At 31.5% G+C, this 20,274-nt stretch overlaps 1 protein-coding gene across 1 annotated transcript in view; it reads right to left on the bottom strand.

The window, feature by feature from the left end:
* The window catches only part of LOC111039884 (zinc finger protein 1-like), a 175,544-nt gene extending 156,038 nt beyond the window's left edge, over positions 1–19,506 (bottom strand). Inside the window, exon 1 of the mRNA XM_022323570.1 lies at positions 19,227–19,506. Coding sequence (XP_022179262.1) covers positions 19,227–19,320 — 94 coding nt within the window. The 5' untranslated portion in view covers positions 19,321–19,506. The remainder of the gene's footprint in view (positions 1–19,226) is intronic.
* Positions 19,507–20,274: the final 768 nt, after the last annotated feature.

Here is a 20,274-nt window from a genome sequence, read left to right as displayed (position 1 = left end):
TACATAATAATGTTTCTAAATAGATATAAGTAAAAAATCTAATATGCCACTTAAAATACATTTCAATACGACTATTATATTATGTAGAATCAAGGTTTATATGGTATACAAATATAAATTTAATACATAAACTTTTAGAACAGCTCGAATAATTTCTTTTGAAGTACCGATTACTAAAAAATTAGTTGGAATAAACTTTAAACTTTTACACAAAGATGACTACCTACGTAAATAATAAAATAAGCCCCACTTTATTTATGAGTTTAAGGATTTTTATTTAAGTTTTATGAAAAAAATGTATAGGTACTTGAGAAATCATAGTTTTATTATCTATTTTCAATACTATAGCTATAATATAGGCGGTATCACTATAATTAATTCTTAATAAAAACTAAAAAGTTGTTTTGCGGTATTCCTTGTTACATAATAGCTATTATAGTTATTGCAATCTATAATTTATTTGATTTTTGGAAATTAATTAGATTCTGAGAGGAGCCATAAATGTGGGTATTGATTTAACAATAATGAAGTGTGTTTTTGTGCCTGAAGACACTTTTAATAGTTGGAAGTGAATTCTGGTTAATTGGATGTAGTTTAATACTCTCCGTAAAAAAAAATTTCGAGTTTTTTCAAAATAATCTAAATGAACAAAAATAAAATCGAAAAACAGGAATTTCTTACGCAAAATCAATTTTTGACAAAATCGATTTTATTATTTTGTTATTTATTTTCAATTTAACAATATTACATTCAACATTTCAATTTTTAAAAATGAAATGTTTTATCGGCATAATCAATTTCATAAGATGTGACTCAGCCATCCGATCGATGCATTGAATACTTATATGTTTAGTTTTGTTTTTTTCTATAATTCGTTTGATGTCTTAACTCTCCTCTTTTAAGTTTTAAGACGCGTATGTACGAGAGGAAGAATATTAAGAAAGAATTATAATAATCTGTACGGCCATAAAGTGTGTATATAGTTTTCATAAAAAAAAAAAATGTCTTTCATATTACCTCCACGATTGCAGACGTCGAGATTCCCCGTATTTCAAGATACCCTCTGAGGCTTTAGAGCACAGGTAAAAAAAATAAGAAAAGAAGGGGTCGTCGTACCGGCGCCCGACAAATGTCGAGATCAATAAAACCCACATTAAAAACTATATCTATATCTATATATACACGTGTACCACACGGAATGGTTCCTTCAGCCGAACACCAATGACACCGACCCGTTTCTTCTTTATTTTTTTTTTATTCACTCACCTGCTCGCGTATGCGGAACCATGACGACGGCATAATATACGTATTTCTTTCGGATTAGCCACATCGTTTAAAGATAAATAAACAATGTTATTACATTTTTTTATTTCAATGACAATTTTACGGCATCAAAAAAATATTTATTAAAAATAATATAACATGTATTTTCTTTAGAATACATCCAAACCCTCGGAATCTACATTATACAAACATGATAATTATAAATTATAATATACATAAATATAATTTAAAAAAAAAATGATAGCCATCATTTTACGACTACATATAGAGTATTAACTTAATTTACACCTTTTCTCTTTTTTTAACTATAAAAACTTGCTCACTTAATAATAGTAATGAATTAAATAAATGCATAGTAGCTATATATAGTATAATTATTATATTTATTATTATATTATTATAACTTATAAGACAGACTGCTAGGGTTTAACATTGAAATGGCCCACCAAAACATATTTACATCAGCAGTTGCAGTAAAAATTAATTTTTCGTCTCAATTCGGAATAGAGGTACCTATAAGTTAGAATCCTATAAAAAATTGTTCAATCAGTTCCAATCGTCATTATGTCAATACATCGTTTAGTAACCTTATAAGTTATAACAGTGTAGATTTACAAACCGTGTGTGGCCAATTACAAGCTGAAGTCAGCGTTTACCAAAAAGTGTTTCATTACAGAATCAAAAGAGCAAATATGTTTATTAATTAGTTAATTTATTATAAACATGCTATAAAAAAATTACTTTATTAGGCAGGTACCGTTATTAATATATAAAAAAATAAATAATAAATAATAAATGGATAATTTTTTATCATTTAATATGTACAGTAATAAAGTAAAAAGCTGTAAAAAAGTGTAGTTAAATGTATAAAAGGTTTATAAAAATCATGTTTTTGAAATTATTATAAAAATACTCAGCCAACACTCAACGAACAATGAATACAAGATACATTAAATAATGGTTAGACGGTAAAAGTTTTAAATATACACAACATAAATAATACACAATTATACGTATATAATATGATCATCAAAATACGTTTTCACCATTTTCATATTTTTGTAAGCGAAACAATCTCTCACACACTCACACACACACACACACACACACACACACACACACACACTTAGACTAGACACGTCATATAATTAAATATAAAAGACGTATTTAGCTTCGTTAATGATCCATAATGGCCAAACAAAAAAAAAAAACAGAAGGATATACGTCGCGTCTTCGTTCTTAATCCTCGGTCGGGAGATCATGAGGAAAAGAGTGACTCGTACGAAAAATGTGTTTCTTCAGAAAACAAGGGAAAACGCGCATATTAATAATAGCAATGGCAGGTGGCCTGTATACCCATTAAGTGGCCGTATGTCAGTCTGTCACTCAACGGCTCTTTTGAGAAGGCGCCGGTCGCGGTGTGCGTATGTGCGAGTGAGTTTTTTTCCTCCGCAGCGGAATAATTGTTCACGGAGCGCCGCCACCGCCGGGTTGGGCGGCAACAAAAATAACTCGACCGACTATCGATCATTGCTCGGAGGTGTCGAGAGAAATTAACAAAAATCTTCGACCCCTTCCATATAATTGCCCAGCACTGCACATTTTGATATATTATACTCGTCCGCGTGTGGGGGGAGGGGTCATTTATCACGATTTCGGTGACAATAATTATCCGACTCGTCATCGTTATTATCACATACCACGCAAAGGCAGAACGAAGGTTAAGAAATTCATTTTTTTTCCCTATAGTGTTTTCATTCGCAGTGTAAATTCATATAACATACAGACGCGCGCACGACAATAAAAACAATTCCAACCCAAAATACTACATATCGACTTTTGTATTAACTCATTAAATAAATGAAATAGCATGTTTTATTTTCAAAAACATTCACGACGCGTTATTTTGTTAAAAAAAAAATTTTAATGATAACTTATCAATAAGTAATAACTTTTTAATTTGATACATATTTTTAAAGATAAGGGTTTTCCTAAAATCTCGTTTTACTATTTTAATTTCTCGGAAATTTGCGTTTGTTGAAAACTGTTACGTCGTTATCGTTATAATATAAAGTGGAAAATAAAAGAGTTCAAAACATAATGACATCAATAATGTCATTGCGGTAGGTCAAAATATACGTTGAAATTATTTTCAACAATTATGTACACAAGCAAATAATTATTCAAAATAGTAAATACCAAAGTAGGTATATTATTAATACGTGGGAAAGTACTTACGAAAGCATAAAAACCAACCATCAGATATCAACAAGTTTATTACGTACACCAGAAAAACCTTTTCATGACCTACGCTCACAAAAAAAAAGAAAAGAAAATCGCGAATGTATTGACAATTGTATACTGTACTGTATCATGGTACTTTTTGTTTATTATACAGTGCATACAATATACATATTAGGTATTCATTTGTTACGACTTTACGAGTGTTAGATCGTAAGAATAGTTTAATTAACTCTTCAACTAAAATAATATATCTATGTCGTTTGCTGCATGTATTTCACCTGATTTATAATTGTTCTGTTTAAATTTTAATATATATGCTATATATTACGATAGTGTGTATATGTGATATAATATTTAATTATTGTCTAATGTATATTGATGGTTTTATCTTTTCAATCATTAACCTGTAGCTACAACTCTGTACATAGTTTTCGTTTATTAATTATTTATCATTCCGTTATAATATTTTAATGTAAGACTGCGCATTTAACGTTACGTTATGTAACATCAGTATATAATTAGGTGTATTATTTAATATTACATCGAATTGCATATAATTATTTTGGTCATGTCAGGGGGGACCTGCTTCAAGTTGAACAATTTAAATAAAAAAACATTTTTCCTGCGTCAAACCAGTTCAACTGCAGCAAGTCTTCATGTTGTAAAATTATATTGGAAATGGATACATTATATTATTTTAGTTCAAACAACAAATGGCGCTTAACATATTACTATCTATGTAGGCATATAGCTGATAAAATTATTTCTGCATGTATAATTATGAATTATGATTATTTAAGATCGGATTTTCACGCAATTTCAACATTTATTGCGTGTTCTAAAATCTATATTTATACTGACACTCGAGTTATATATCAAGGAAAGTTGAATAAATTAAACAAATTTTTATTTTACACTAACTTGCACGTATCGAGGTTGCTCATTTTCAATTATATTTTATCAAAATGTACGGTTTTGTGTGATTAACTATAGTTATTACGGGATATATGGGTAATATTCATGGGTATGTTACTTTATCAATGTCGTTGTACTTGGAACTTATACTTGATATAATACGATTTAATAAAGATAACGAAGACGTGACAACCATACGATCGATAGACGGGAGACTAGATATTAAAGTAATAGGTGTACCCGTCGAGAACGTAAGCAAAAACGTAGAAACTTTTCACTCACTGAAAAAAACTTAGAAATGTATAGAGAAGTAAATTTTAATAAATGTTTGTGAATAAGATGACATTTTGTATGCCTTATAAAATTACTTATACACTCACTATATACATACAAAAATATTACAGTATGAAGTTAATAGTAATGAAAATATAATTTTTAAGTGCACTGAAAATATTGTTACTCTCTAAATCCTAATTAACCGATAATTTCATTTTCGCTTTTTTCAAGTGTTTACTGTCCAAAAATCCGGTCGTTAGTTATTACTATTATTACCTATATACATTTATTATAATACGCTTATTTTCAATTTAATTATTAACGTGCCACGACAAACACACGTCATGATATGTTTACGAGGATGACAATTGACAGTGTATAATATAGTATATACATATTATATATAGTGTTTTTTGTTTTCATTCACGTTAAATTTATTACGAAAAATGACGTAATTGTCTGAAATGACACTTGGGAGTTCGGTTTTATTAAATACTTGTTTTTTCGTTCTCTTTTATTATTATTATTTTTTTTTTTTTGTCAAAGAGCTAGCCGGGCATTCCGAGAAAGGTGTATACGGCTCCGCAGAAGGATCGTAGGAGTGCGTCGCAAGGCTGATCAGGCAGTAATTCGATTCCCGAGCGATTTCAAAAGCCACGTAGACAATCAAGGTGAGGACTGTGTACGGTTTTTTTCTTTAACAAACCGTCGTGTATCAGGTGTGTTTTGTCTAAAAGATTCTCATATACCCACGTAAACGGTTCCTAACAAAAAGAAAAAAAAATCGTTTTGTTTTCGTATACCTACCTATATACATATTGTTTTAATTGTTTTTTTTTTCCTCGGCGTTCAATGTTTACCTATATATATTATGTTATCAGACAGGTTGATGATGTGAAACAAACACAGGCAGGTATTTTGCACCGTAGACGCCGACTTGAAGAATTATAATAAATCAAAGCGAGTTTACACTTCTAATGTAATATTATATTATATTATTTTATGTCCTACATTATTATTGTGTCGAGTTTGATCGACCCGAATGACCGGTCTCGCGGTTCATTGTTCACGCGACAATTGTACACAAACTCGGGATATTATGTAGCTTTGAAAAAAAAAATAAACAGAAAATGTACATAGTTTCGTGCAATTCGCGAGATATGTTTACTCATCAAACATTTACATAAATTATTTACGATTTATTATTTGCGTGGACGAGTAATAGGTTAGATTAAATATATTGCGATGGTAGACTCAGTGGTTGGAGATTAATAAATAACTAAGATAAGTTATATTATCATTGTGGACCGAAAGCTGAAACCATAATAGAAATGTATGATAATATTTTCGAAATGGTCGATTATGATATACACGGTATAGTTTACTAGTTTTATCCCTAAATCAAATATAATATAATAGGTTATTGACAAAATTGAGATAAGCTAACAGTTTACTTATTTAAATGCTTTGGTATCTAGCGACCAATCTATACAGGTATATAATATATGTTGATGACAAATACCTAATGAAAGAGGATACAATTTCAAAAACACCCTCTGGTACCGTCTGGTATTCAATTTTCGATTTTTTTATCAAGGCCGTGGAAAACTTTTGGAAAACTAGTAATTCCTACTGCTGGAATAAAAAAAGATGCGTAAAGTATAGGTACACACACAAAAAACAATATGCATTGTAAAACTATTCGTTTAACGCTTCACTGAAACAAATTTTTTGTTGTTTATAATGTGTATTTTTTTTTTGAAATTAACTATTTTAACAATTCTGATATATATTGTATACCTCTCACGTTGGCAACAACAAAATAATTATAAAAAACATGATTGTATCATAAACATTAAAAGATAAATATGAAGCAATATAGAAACAAATAGACAATTCTTTAAAATTCAATTAAGTTTACCAACTATTATCCCATAAAAAAATCCAATTTAATTCAAAATTTAGGTTTGTATCTAAATAATTTATAACTAAAAAATATTAAATAGTAAATCAAACATGTGTAATAGCTTGAATTGTTTATACATACCTAAACTGACTTTTTAACTTCATATAGAAGACGTATGTATTGATTTTACATCTACATTTAAACTCTTTAACAGGCTTAGGTATCGTTCATAACATTAGAAATGATAACATTTACTTCAACAATTAAAATATTTTCAACCTTTATTCCGATTGTATAGGTATTATTGAACATTAACACTATTACTGTTTAATCGTAATTCTTATACCTTGACCAAATTAACAGCGTACACCCGAACGAAAAAAAAAACAATATATAAATTCAATTAAATATGCAAATTCAATGTGTACCTATACCACTTATATGATAATAATTATTAATAAATATAGCATCATGAATCATTATTTATTCTATTCACATGGGTACAATTACCTAGATAGATGTATTATTATATTTATATTATTTTATGTTTATTTGCAAAATAAATCTAGTGTCAGTTTTGTTAATTGTCCACATTAATAGACATTATAGACAGTAGTTATATACACCTACGTATATCCATGTTGTGCACAATTAAAAGAAAATTTTTTTTAAAAATCAACTAACCGCAAAATGTCAGAAATTTACCTACATTGATGAATTTTTGTTTAATATAAATGTTAAAATCAAGAAATAGGTCAACTGGTTGATAACATATTTATACCTAGTGTGTGGATGTGCGGAGTTTTATAATAAATGCGCTCATTTTTTTTCTTCTGATCATTATAATATAACTTAAAAAATGTATGCAGTTGCACTTATTAAAATAATAACAATTTATAAACAACAACACCTGCGGGTCGAACGGACAATGGCATAATGGAGCGACCAGAATCGCCAACTAATCACGAACTCTCGTTGAATCGAGACAGAGCAATAATTTCGTGCGCACGAATAATGTAGATAAGTCACATAATATTATATTATATTATTATTAATTGTTGTTATTATTATTTTTTTTTCCAAACACATTTTCTCCGGATTGCGATGGTCGAAAAACTCTTAGGTGTACGATATTATAATAATATAGGTGAGCGCTGTACAAAGAACACAAACACGCGTCACCTGCTGCCACCGCGAAAGCCGTGTCATCGGATCTGACCAATTCCCCGTGCGGTGTAACTGATAAGCGGTTTTCTTTCGCTCCTTGTTTTCCGACTGCGGCGGACGGCGGCGGCGGCGTCCATCCATCTTATACAATGTCGAAACGTGTTGTTAAATATTTTACGCGCCGTTTCGTTAAATTATTACATTGGATTATAAAAGCCGGCGGCGGTGGACTCTTCTCGGCGCAGCCGGAAAGTTTGGCCCGAAAGTTTTGACGTAAAATAATAATGTTAAAAACAACTTTCGCAAATTATTGCAGAAACTTTCCGTATTTCCATTAAGATACGATAAAGACGACTATACTCACCACTGGCTGGCGCGGTAGCTTCGGTGCCGGTGGTCGGCTGGTTATTCGTGTCGTTGATAATCATGTTTGACTTCAGCGCGTATAATGTATAGGTATATAAAATATGTATACCCACGTTAGCCAATGTGCATTGCACACCAGACGAGATTGGTTGAGGTAAGGTAGGTATATAGGTATGAAACTACACGGTTTAATATTAAGCAGTAGGTCCGAAATTGATCCGTATAAAACATCTAAGTAGGATTTCGAAATGGAATATATACGTTAAAAAGTACGTGCCTGCATAATATAGGTACCTATAATGTCGAATTTTTCAAACGAAATAGGTTTAATCGGCGGAGAAAGAAATGTTCAAGTCCTTTCGATTTAAGTCTTCGATCTTATGAGAGGAAAAAAAATAAAAATTAAGTTATTAAATCGAGGGATTTAATTGTAATCTCGGTAGTCCAATATGTACACGTTTTGATTACTGGTAATATTGACTTGCTCTCATATATTGTCCATTCGAAAGCTGTGAAATTTCTTATTTTACGTAACGATAAAAATATATAGGTACCTACATATTTCTTGTTATGATCAATTTGCTAACTCCTCAAGTCTAGATTATACTTAAGTATTTCGATGATTGTACATTTAAATACAAATAATATATACAAAGAGCAGTCAAAAATCAAAATTGAATTCCGGTTACGAACTTTGTACCTATACTTAATTGTTCAATAACAATTTACACTGAATAATATATTACCCATTTACTCATGTAGTAATAACTAATAATACAGTTATATGTTCTTTTATAGACTAAGCATTTTTTTTTTTTTTTATTGCTTCTAATTAATACGTTCTTGTTTACAACCTACTGTTATTCTTATTTAAGTGGTTTATTATCAAGCTTTATGTAATGTGTTTCTTTAATAATAACAGGTACTGCAGCTTATCGTTTTAGTTAACTTTTTAAACGCCAACTGTTTTTAACTCAAACTTAAATATTTTATGAATATGGACATTGCTGAACTACTCTATATCTACCTTTGCCACCAACGAATATGGTTATAATTGTATACAGATATTTCCCCAAATTTCACCGATTAAACCACAACGTTAATATAGTTAAATCATGTATATAATATAAATGTATGAAAATATTTGTTAGAATACATACCTACATAGTATGGTCATTTGTATATAAACATTATAAACAAAACGTAAAAACATAATATCTCATCTACACCTATAACACCTATAACACATATTGCACCTATATTATATTATGCATAAAGGTATTTATAATCAGCTAATTTGTGTTTACTTTCAGCTTTAATCAACTATATGTATAACCTTTAGACAGTTAATTTTAATTGTGCATTACCTATTAACCTGCAGGCACTACTGCGCATGTATAAATAGGTTCCAGTCTTTGCATGAACATAGTTCGTGTTTTTATTTTGTATTATCATTAAAATATAAATATAAAATAGTGTAGGTAATCATTTTAACCCGTACCTTCATATTATTGTTCATATATATAATAATTGGTCTTTTTGTTGGCCAATAATTTAACATTTGTCACGTGTAACATATATATACCTCAACTGACTGTCCCGTCACCATACTTCTTTGATAATTATTAATTTATTTTTATAACTTCTATTTGTTCTCAATCGATAAACATTTTTAATGAACTTTAACCAACTACAGATACATGAAACCGATAGTCAAGTCATTGATGTATATAACTATCACTTGGCAAAAGTATAGGTACGGCCATTTGAGCACCTTTAATAATGTATTAATCGCCTTATTTTTTTTGTCTATATGAATCGATTCTGTTTTACCATTATAATATGACAAAATCACGTGAGGCCCACCGTCATAATATCATACGTGTGTAACACATTCAGGCTTATCAGATCTAAATGAGATTTGTACGATAACGCAGCGAATTCATTTGTACAAAACTTATGACAAATTATAATAAAAAAGTTAAATCCAAAAATGTAAAAGTACTGAGCTTTATATGATGTAATTTATTTTAAGATTTGTTACATAATCGAATGGATTTTACAATTAAAAATATTATTGTTCGGTAATAAGAAAGATTGTATAGGTATTTTGTATAGGTATAATTTAACTTTATTGTATAGGTATTTATATTATGCTAAATTTATTTTAATATAACTCACTTTCAATAAGGAAATCAAATAACTGCAGTAATCTTATTTACCTTGTTTTTTTTTTTAAATAAGTACCGATTCTTTGTGTCAAGATAACATGTTAACACTGAATGCTCCTTTATTAAGTCATTAATTCACTATCAATCGGATTACACCTATGGGTTTTCAAACGGCGCATATAATATATTATATTATAATTTTAAGTTTGATTAAACTACGTATGTCGCATCAATTATTTTTATTCTTAATTACTGCAATAATATTAAAAACAAGTCAATTTATCTCATTTCGACTATGTGTGAAGAGAAAAACTGCCCATCACAATTTCATCATTATATATAATATGACTCCGTATTTCGAATGAGACCACAATAAATGCCACTCTATTGTGGAGAAGTTATAGCGTATTGTTGCATAATGTTTCACAGATCTACAAAGGTAACATATAACTGTCGTATAAATAAATTAAACTAATAGTTATACAATTGTAGAATAATTACATCATTTCGAAGATATAGAATATGAAAAACCAGTTTGCAAATAACCACGGCATAGGACATATTTTTTTTCATACATTCAAACTGAAATTCTAACGCACTTTAGAATCTAACAATTTTTCATCGCCAACTCTTCTTTAATGCTTGCGGTGTTCTCTTGGCTCGAAACACACAGCCGGAAAAAAATCTCAAATTATCGTGTTATTATCGCAAAATCCTACATATTATATATATATAATATATATATATAGAAAAAGTACCGAGCGGTATAGCAGCAACAGCGCCACAAGAGTCATCCGGAACCGTCATTGTCATTTTCGCCGGAGGATCTAGATTTGGATAGGGTGTTAGGGGTCAGGGGAGCGAAGAACAAGGGGAAGTATACAAGACGCGCCGTCGTTCGGAAATCGTATTGTTCCAAGCCAAATTCGACACGGACCGCCTGGAATGTCCGCTATTTTTAAATAAGCAAAATGCATGTATATGCTCGCACGCAAGCCACACGCTGTTCTCTCCACCTCTACCTCGTCTCCTCCCCACGAGTTAATAAGGACCACGGACGCCGTCGAATCGATTTTGGTCTAATTTAACGGCGGAATAAAATATAAAAATAAAACCCAGTGATTTAAAGGTGTCATTGGCCTGCGCCCAAAACCGTGTATGTTACACTCACAAAATGGGAAATTCTCAGCCCGGAAACGATATATCCAATAAAACACGGGCTAGACGTTGTACTCACAACTATAATACTACTGTCGACTATTATTTCAAGATTTTAATTAGGAGAAATAATAATTATCAAATAGTTATGTAATTTTTGACATACACATAATCATAAATTATCGTAACTACACATTTCAGTAGATGAATAAAAAGTATAACGATAATAATACACTCAAACTCACTAAATCTAGTTTAAAATTCTAAAACCCATATCATATTTAAAATATAATTGGCAGAAACAAAGCCAATACCTACTTAAAGAAAAAGAAAAAGGATAACTGTTGTCAAACTATCTTGCACCTTAAACTATAATATGTTTCTCATTTTTCTAAACAAAATACAGTTTATGAAAAAGCATGTTTAGTTCTTAATAATTCGTATATTTAAACTTATGGTTGGCTTAAAGTTTTATTTTTACAGTAGCCGAAATATCATCTCCGAGTAAAGATTTTTTTATATTTATACACTGCTAATATTTTTATTAAATACATTAATAATAAAATTTACATTAGTAATAAAATGCATTTAGATCATAAACTATAATCATCATAAACTATAAAAAAAACTTGTAAGTATACCTATTCGATATTTTTATAAACATTTTAACATAGCTATAAAAAATAAAGAAAAAATATTTATTTTTAATGAAACAAATTAAATTTTCTCAAACATTTATTATTTAGTAAATGTATATTATACTCGTAGTATTCGTGTTGAAATCTAGTATACAATAATATCACGCGTCTTTTATATCGTCAATACGTAACGCTATAGTTAATCGATAGCTAATCAGTATAACAGTAATAATTATAGTAATAATCAATTTACTATGAATTGTACGGACATACGTCTCCGAACACATTTCAATGACCACAGGTAGGGTATGTGTGCGGTAAGCGATGATAATAAAATAGATGACCAATTATTAGTTTTTCAAAACCGATTAGGCTCGTCTTTATATTCATAAAAATAATTCGTTTGGACTCGAGTTGTTTGTTAGTACCTACTATATGGATTTCATCGTAGTCGCCCAAGTCTCAAGATATCACTTTATCAAATCGCAGTGATTTACGAGACGTTTACGACCACATAATATAACTTGTTACTTGTATATAATATTATTACGCCTTGAGATATATACGAGTGATTATTGTGATTCACTGATGCGACTATCATCGTAGTCATAATCGTGCCTCAGTCGAGGTTATCGGTGACCTGACGGCGAGGGTATGTGTGTGTGTGTGTGTGTGTGTGTGTGTGTGTGTGTGTGTGTAATACATCTACATTATAATAAGGTACGCGATTGGTGATTAATAATTATTGAAAATACAAATTGTCAACCATACATGCATATGCACCACGTCAATTAACACGGATGAACTTATTATTTATTAGTAGGCGCGCAGATAAACCCGCTCTATGACCCTATAGTAACACGATAAGATACGATTCGGTGTCCACGTGCAAACACAAATTAAATATTATTACGTTTTTTATTTTTATCATTATTATATTGTTAATAGAAATACCGACAGCGCGACGACGGGCAGCGAGATGGGTGAAGCTGTACATAATATTAAATAGTGAACGACGACGGGGAAAAAGAGATGAACACACATAATAAATAATATAATAATATAAAAGAATCAGGTGAGGCTATCTCGGGGGACCGTGAACTCACGCCGTATCCCAATACACATATATGACTATAATACACGTCGCACTCCTCCTGCAGCATAACCGCCGACGACCCCCTCTCCGCACGCATATCTTTCACAAGTCGGGTCTCCGGTTTTTACCTCTCTCGCCGACCGTCGTCAACACGATCTCTCGTAAAAATCGACACGTACAAAACAAAACCATTTATTATTTTTATATAATAAACACTAGCTCGAGCACACACACATACACACACAAGTTGGTGTCACACGCTATATGAGCTCTATAGCTGCGTTTGACAGCGGTATGTGTGTGTAGTATATATAATATATATATGTGTGTGTGTGTGTGTGTGTGTGTGTGTGTGTGTGTGTGTGTGTATATGTAACACGCGTATGTGTCGCGAGCATATACAGAGTGTATTTGGAAGTATTTCAGGTGAAATATTACATTAGTGTGTTTGCTCGCTCACTCTCTCTGCAGCTCGTTCGCCTCTCCCGGGGACCATACGCACATATACCCGCCGCAGCATCGACGACACCGACTTATTATATTTGCAGTCTATTGACAGTTTAACCCCACTTGCCGCCGCCGTCAGTGGCACGGTCTTGTGCGTATAATATAGGTACACATTATACATATACTCATATAGGCATATAGGTATAAGGTATTATACTGTGGCGTAGGTTGTAGTCATCGTTCATGCCGATACCTCCTATAGATAAATAAGTTGTCGTAAAATTTAAAAAAATATATATTACAATGTACTTAGCGTCCAAATATGGGGGCTTTCGGTTTTCGATGAGATAAAGACGATATAATACGCGTATTATATACAGCGAGCGCGAATCTCTATGCAGTAATTATAATCTCTTCTTGTCGACCGACGAGAAATACAATAGGTACGTTTCGCGAGTGCGGCTTAAAAAAAGGGTATTGTTTCGATCGGTCCCGCAAATTGTGTGACCCCGAGATGTAGGTATATACAAGTATACATAATATAGTATATATTAAACATAATACATATACGACGGGATGGCAAGGGGGGGGGGCAGTAATAATGAAAAATAATACAATATTTTAGACCCACCTGGCATGAAAACGTGTACACGAAAAGAAACTGGCCGGATGCACTAAATCAATCAAGGCACTCAAGTGCATGACGTCACGCACGTCTCCATTCTCCTGCATCGCGCGCGAAGCACCAATGAGTATACAGCGACCGCAGTGACTGAAGTGTATTTTATTTTAGTAAAGGTTTTTAAAGAACATAATAGTAATGTATAAGTTTAATATGATACGTATAATGTATATGTACAATATACACACTTACTACATAAAATTCCCACAAACACACACCACGCCACACATATCTCGTATATATATTATTACGTATTAATAATTAACAAGGTGTTTCTGACAAAGAGTGTACATATTACGTATTATAAAGATTTCCAAAACATTTGGGTACTCATTTGACGAGCAACTAAATACCTCTGCAATAATTAATTAATCCAATATAGAGACTTATGTTTATAACAGCTGCTAAAAACGATCGGTTGAAGTTTCAACATCGAAGTTCGGTTCAAAATTTAAAACAATTTTAACATAAGTAATATATTGACGAACATAAAATATTATTACATTAACTCTATTTTAAATTATCCAACTTAACTAACTATATCCTTAATAAGAAGAGACACTTAAAACTTTATTTTATTTCAATACTATACACTATATGGTAAACAATTAATAGCATTTATTCATATCATGTTGAATCCTAGTCAAATTGAATAAAATTTCACTTAGGTATATATATTTCAAAATTTTACACATACGTACTAAAAGTTAAAACATTTGTTTTTTTTCTTTACATATATATATTATATATACCGATAAACTCAATTTTGCGATCGATAATTATAAAATTTAAAATACAAAATATACTTCACAGGATAAAATTAAAACTCATATATTATTTAAATACTTTTCCTATTGAGACTTTTTTACTTAATAAATGTTTTTTCCATAGAAATTAATTGTTAAGAATGTATTCTTTGTTTCTTTGTCATTTTTTGTATGTATATCTATATTTGTAAATGTTTTGGAAACGCAAATACGTGTGCTTACTGTTTATTAATCCAAGGGATGGAATCAAAAGGGTAATACAAACCCCTTTTTACTAACAATACAATAAATAAGTTTATATAGAAGCTTACTTAATTTACAACTTTAGCTTAATATTTATATTCAAGTTTATCAGAATAATGTAAAACTAATTTAAGTTTCACACTTTTGTACAATTTAAATGTTAAAATTTAAACCGTAAAATAAATAACGTTAGAAATGTATAATAAGTACAATTAAAAGTAAATATGGTACTGGTATCTACCTGATGCCAAACTTCTATAAATATTTAACCAAAAATTAATTAACGAAATACGTATACACTATATACAGTATTCCTATCTACATCAAAACGAGTCATTTACAAGTCATATTATTTATGCTTTTCCACTATTCTTTATTTCTTTCTTTATAAAAACTAATATATTATTCTTTACTTATTTTACTATTTTACTTAACGTCTATTATATTACTGTAACTACTAAATTACTATTGTCTACTTGCAAGTTGCAAGTACTAGTAACTACTATAAAACTCGTATAGGTATTATGTATTATGTTTCAATACAACTGCAGCGTGTTCCTGTTTTAAAACTTTCCTATAGTCTATTATAAATAATAAATATATATGTATATATAATACTATAGTAAATTGTTTTAAAATCAACCATATAACACTCGATCCATACACAATTTTACTGAGATTAAAAAACATTAATTATCAAATCGCCGACAAGACGTAATAGGTATATATACAAAACACAATTATCAACATCGGCAGCACAACCACAGGTAACCGGCGTATCAAGGTGTTATGCTGCAAGTTGTTATTATTATTACGATTATTTATAGAATCACACATCACGTATTTACATAATACTTAAACACGCCAACACATAACTTAAGATGCGATAATGCTCAGTAAAGTCGGATTTAATTGACTGTACGGTCTCGTTGTTGGTACTATTTTGTTTTTGTTATAAGCCGGCGGCCGCGACCGTTGGAACCCGCGGGTCTCACCTGGCCTAAAGGCCGTTCAGGTTTATCGCTACCGGTTCATAATGAAAAAAAAAACTCGCGCGTGCGCCAGCTATTATAGAGCCTACCAACGCCGGTTGCACGCGTTGACGACCCTTTTCTTTCTTTTTGTTGTTTCCCCCGTACGATATTTAAAAACGGATTCGCCCCGGAGCTGTCGATAATCCACCGCTTTAAAAATGACCCTTGATACAAATTCTATTCCTCCCCAACCCTCTCCGCCGTATCGCAAACAGGGGGAGGAAATAGTCGGGGGCTTGTGTTATTGTAAGGTTTACAATAGTATAACGAAAAAAAAAACAAGTATATTTTCATTTCACCTGGTACGGAGGGCGCGTGGCAAAAATCTGTGGACCAACGGACGAAGGTTGGAGGGGGTTGACGTCCCCCGGATGATTAATTTCGCACGGTTGATCATCACAGACGCGCAAGCTAAATTAAACGTCACCCCCTTGGTCTTGCTGATACCTACTGGACAAATTTACATCGAAACGTAATTTGTATTATGATGAGTTGCTTTTACGAAAGCCGATAAAAAAATTTAAAAATATAATAACTTTAGTCTCATATAATCTGAGTTTTTCCAATGGTGAGAAATTAGCTGTTAAAATTATTTTGTACTAGAAACTAGATGCGTACGCAATATTTGACTATGATATTTATAAATTATAACTTATGAGACGTACTTAATCATAACAATTAAATAGTAAATTAAATTAATTTATGTATGACAGTAGAATTTTCACAAAACTTTTTAGAAATGTCTTTAGGTTAAGATAATTAAAAAATTAAGTTTGAGGATAGGCGAATAAATATGATTGCTTTGAATGGTATGAATATAATCTAAAAATGCACTTATAAAGTAATAAGTAATAATGTAGAATTACAATATGCAATTAATTATTAATTAGGAATTGCCGCCAATACATAGCAAGACGAATACATTAAAATCGATTAAATATTGTTATACTATTAGCTATTCTAAAGTAAACATTATGGACTGGTAGTACCTATATATATACTTAATATTATAGAAGATAGATTAAACAAATACTGTTACATTTAAATTTGAATTTTGAATTATCTTAAAAAATATAATGATTCTTAATATTTAAATATTTACAATACCATTTTCCATTATAAACGATACATAATTATGAATTATAAAAAATGTCACGTCTGTGTATTCACACAACTCAGGAAAACAGAATTCTGAAATTCTAAAACTAAGTTCATAGATATAGTTTGATTAAATTATGATTAAATAATAATACAGTAAAGTAATTTACGCGGATAAACGAAACAGTCCATATTACAAATGCATTTGTTGTTAAAGCCCTAATAAATTATGATAAAAAACCTACGCGTTCTAAACCAGATTAATTCAATAATTGGATTTTATGAAACTAAACATTGTAAAATACACCTAAAACGTTAAACAAAAATGTAACAAAACGTATAGTATATACTTACCTATAAATTGTAAATAAAAATAAATAATGATAAATACGAAAGACCATAATATTATGTTATATTATGTTACAATTTTAACTTTTAAATTAATGTACAATTGTAAAGTATAATATAGAATATAGATAAAATAGACAAGATATAAAATACATATATAAATTATCAGTAGTTATAACTAAATAAAATAAATAACTAGATAGAATTTGATTCCTCGTTAATTATACTAACGGCTAATCTAAACGAGAACTCCATAAAAAAGATTTAACGAAGACTCAATATTTTTACACGTTTACTACAAAAAATATTACTATAATACTATATCATATATCAATACATCATACTATCTTGTTCTCGTATACAGATAAAAGGACAATTATATAAATATATATCGTATAATGTCACATGTGTGTAACTTTAATAATGTTAAAACGAATTAATTAAATTATATATCTTATCTATACAGATAGAAATCCAGACTGGTTGGATAAACAAATTACTATTTTTATTTTAACTCATTTTAATTGAGTTGAATGTCAACTGATTTTTTTATAATTTGTTAAATACGTTTTTTAAATGTGTTTGTTTATTATTTTTACCTACTCTTTTAATTTGACGAATTGTCAAATTTATTACACACTGGAGAGTGATATGAAAAATTAAAAGAAAAGTTATTGGCTCTATTCACACACAGGTTCACACAAAGTGAATATCATTTACGAAGTAAGTATACATATTATAGGCAGTTTACCTACTATTGTTTTACTACACAATAGGTATATGTTGTGTCATACACACAGTGATCATAATATGTATGGTATAAGGTGGTTAAACTGGAGAACCGGTTTATTTTAATTTTAATGTCGTTTCAGACAATAGCGAAAAAATTAAACAAAAACATTGCAGCCAGGGATACCATAGGGGATGATGATCTAATTTCAGGCTTTAAAAAAATAAACCGTTATATATGAATCAGCAACACTCATTGTCGTTACAATCCTAAATGTATATAACGCCCTTAAAATCGCAAATGTCATTTGTTATATGCGATATAGTAGGGTGAACAAAAAAAAAACAGGTGAACCCTTAGGGGTAAGAGGGTGACGTCACACGTGGGTGGCGGCGGTGGTGGCAGCCATGTTGCCCGGTAGTATAGTAGCACGTGCCAGCGGCGACCGTGTGACCGCCCTCGCGGCGTCAAAGAGGGTTAAAAAACACAATGGCCCCAAAAATCTTCGGCCGATCTAACGTGATCTACATATCATAGAAAAACACTCGGGATGCATCGCTGAGTCGTCTATTGAATGATCGACGAAATGCAGAAAATCCTATTCCTACAACTACTAACTACCTACTATAGGTATATACGAACGAAGAAACACTTACCATTTTTTCGCTGAGGTTTTGCTTGTTTCCTCCTTCCTCTGGACGGTGACAAAAGTTCCACAGGCCTGTTCTGATCCTCTGTTAATGATTCCATTTCTCATTGAAACGGTCGTACCATCCACAACAGCAGGTCCCATCAATTTCCTCTGGCAACCGGATGAATAATGCGCCGCACTGAGTGTGTCGTGTATGTGTGTATGTATGTATAATATTATATAATAATATATAGTATATTGAAGCGATTTTTATAGTTTAAGTTGATGTGATTTTTTCGTACAAAATATAGAATAATATATATATTACAATATAACGACGGTATTATAATAATATGTTTTACTTTACAATATATTATGTGTTTGCGTGTGATAGAAAAATAATTTATGCGATAAAAACGAGAAGCGCACTTTTGACGAGGTATATTAATATGTCGAAGGATCAAAGTCGGGGTGGAAGTGGGGAGGAAAGGATTAGGGGGTGGTCAAGTCCGACTGGGAAAAAAATGACGTACGGACGAGGTGTCGTCGGACCGCGAACGGGCCGTCGTCGGGACGGAAGACGGGCGAAAAGACGTGAAGGAGGAAGAATAGAAGAAGAGCATAGTACGCGCGGAGAGCGGGTGAAAAGTGCGCGGCGCGGACGTCAAACCACCGGCATTGCTAGTCCGGACTGCTGATATCGTCGCCGCCGCCGTGGACGCGCGCACCGTTTCCAGGGGGACCGTCTGAGTGCAGCACACGGCATACACGCGTTGCGTTGTTCCCTATAGGCGGCGGCGGCGGAGTACGATCGGCTTCGGTGGGGAGGTGGGTTTGGGGTGAAGGGAGACGACGACGGCGATGCGTCGAGACGGCTGGTCGTCGGCGGCGGCGGCAATTTATCGCGAACGGTGAATCAGTGATCGCACCGTGGCGTGGGGGTAAGTGGGCGTGTTGTAATCCTTTCACACGATAAAATTGATCTCCGCCGTAACTGATGTCACATTACCCTAGATTCGCGTTCCGCGAACGTGGTGACGGGTTCCGGTGGTTTTCTGGTTTTTTTCGTATAT

The sequence above is a fragment of the Myzus persicae genome, unplaced genomic scaffold, assembly GCF_001856785.1.
Source record: "Myzus persicae strain clone G006 unplaced genomic scaffold, MPER_G0061.0, whole genome shotgun sequence".
NCBI lineage: Eukaryota > Metazoa > Arthropoda > Insecta > Hemiptera > Aphididae > Myzus > Myzus persicae.
The sequence above is the reverse complement of the archived record's forward strand: the minus strand, read 5'-3'. Positions and strand labels throughout refer to the sequence as shown.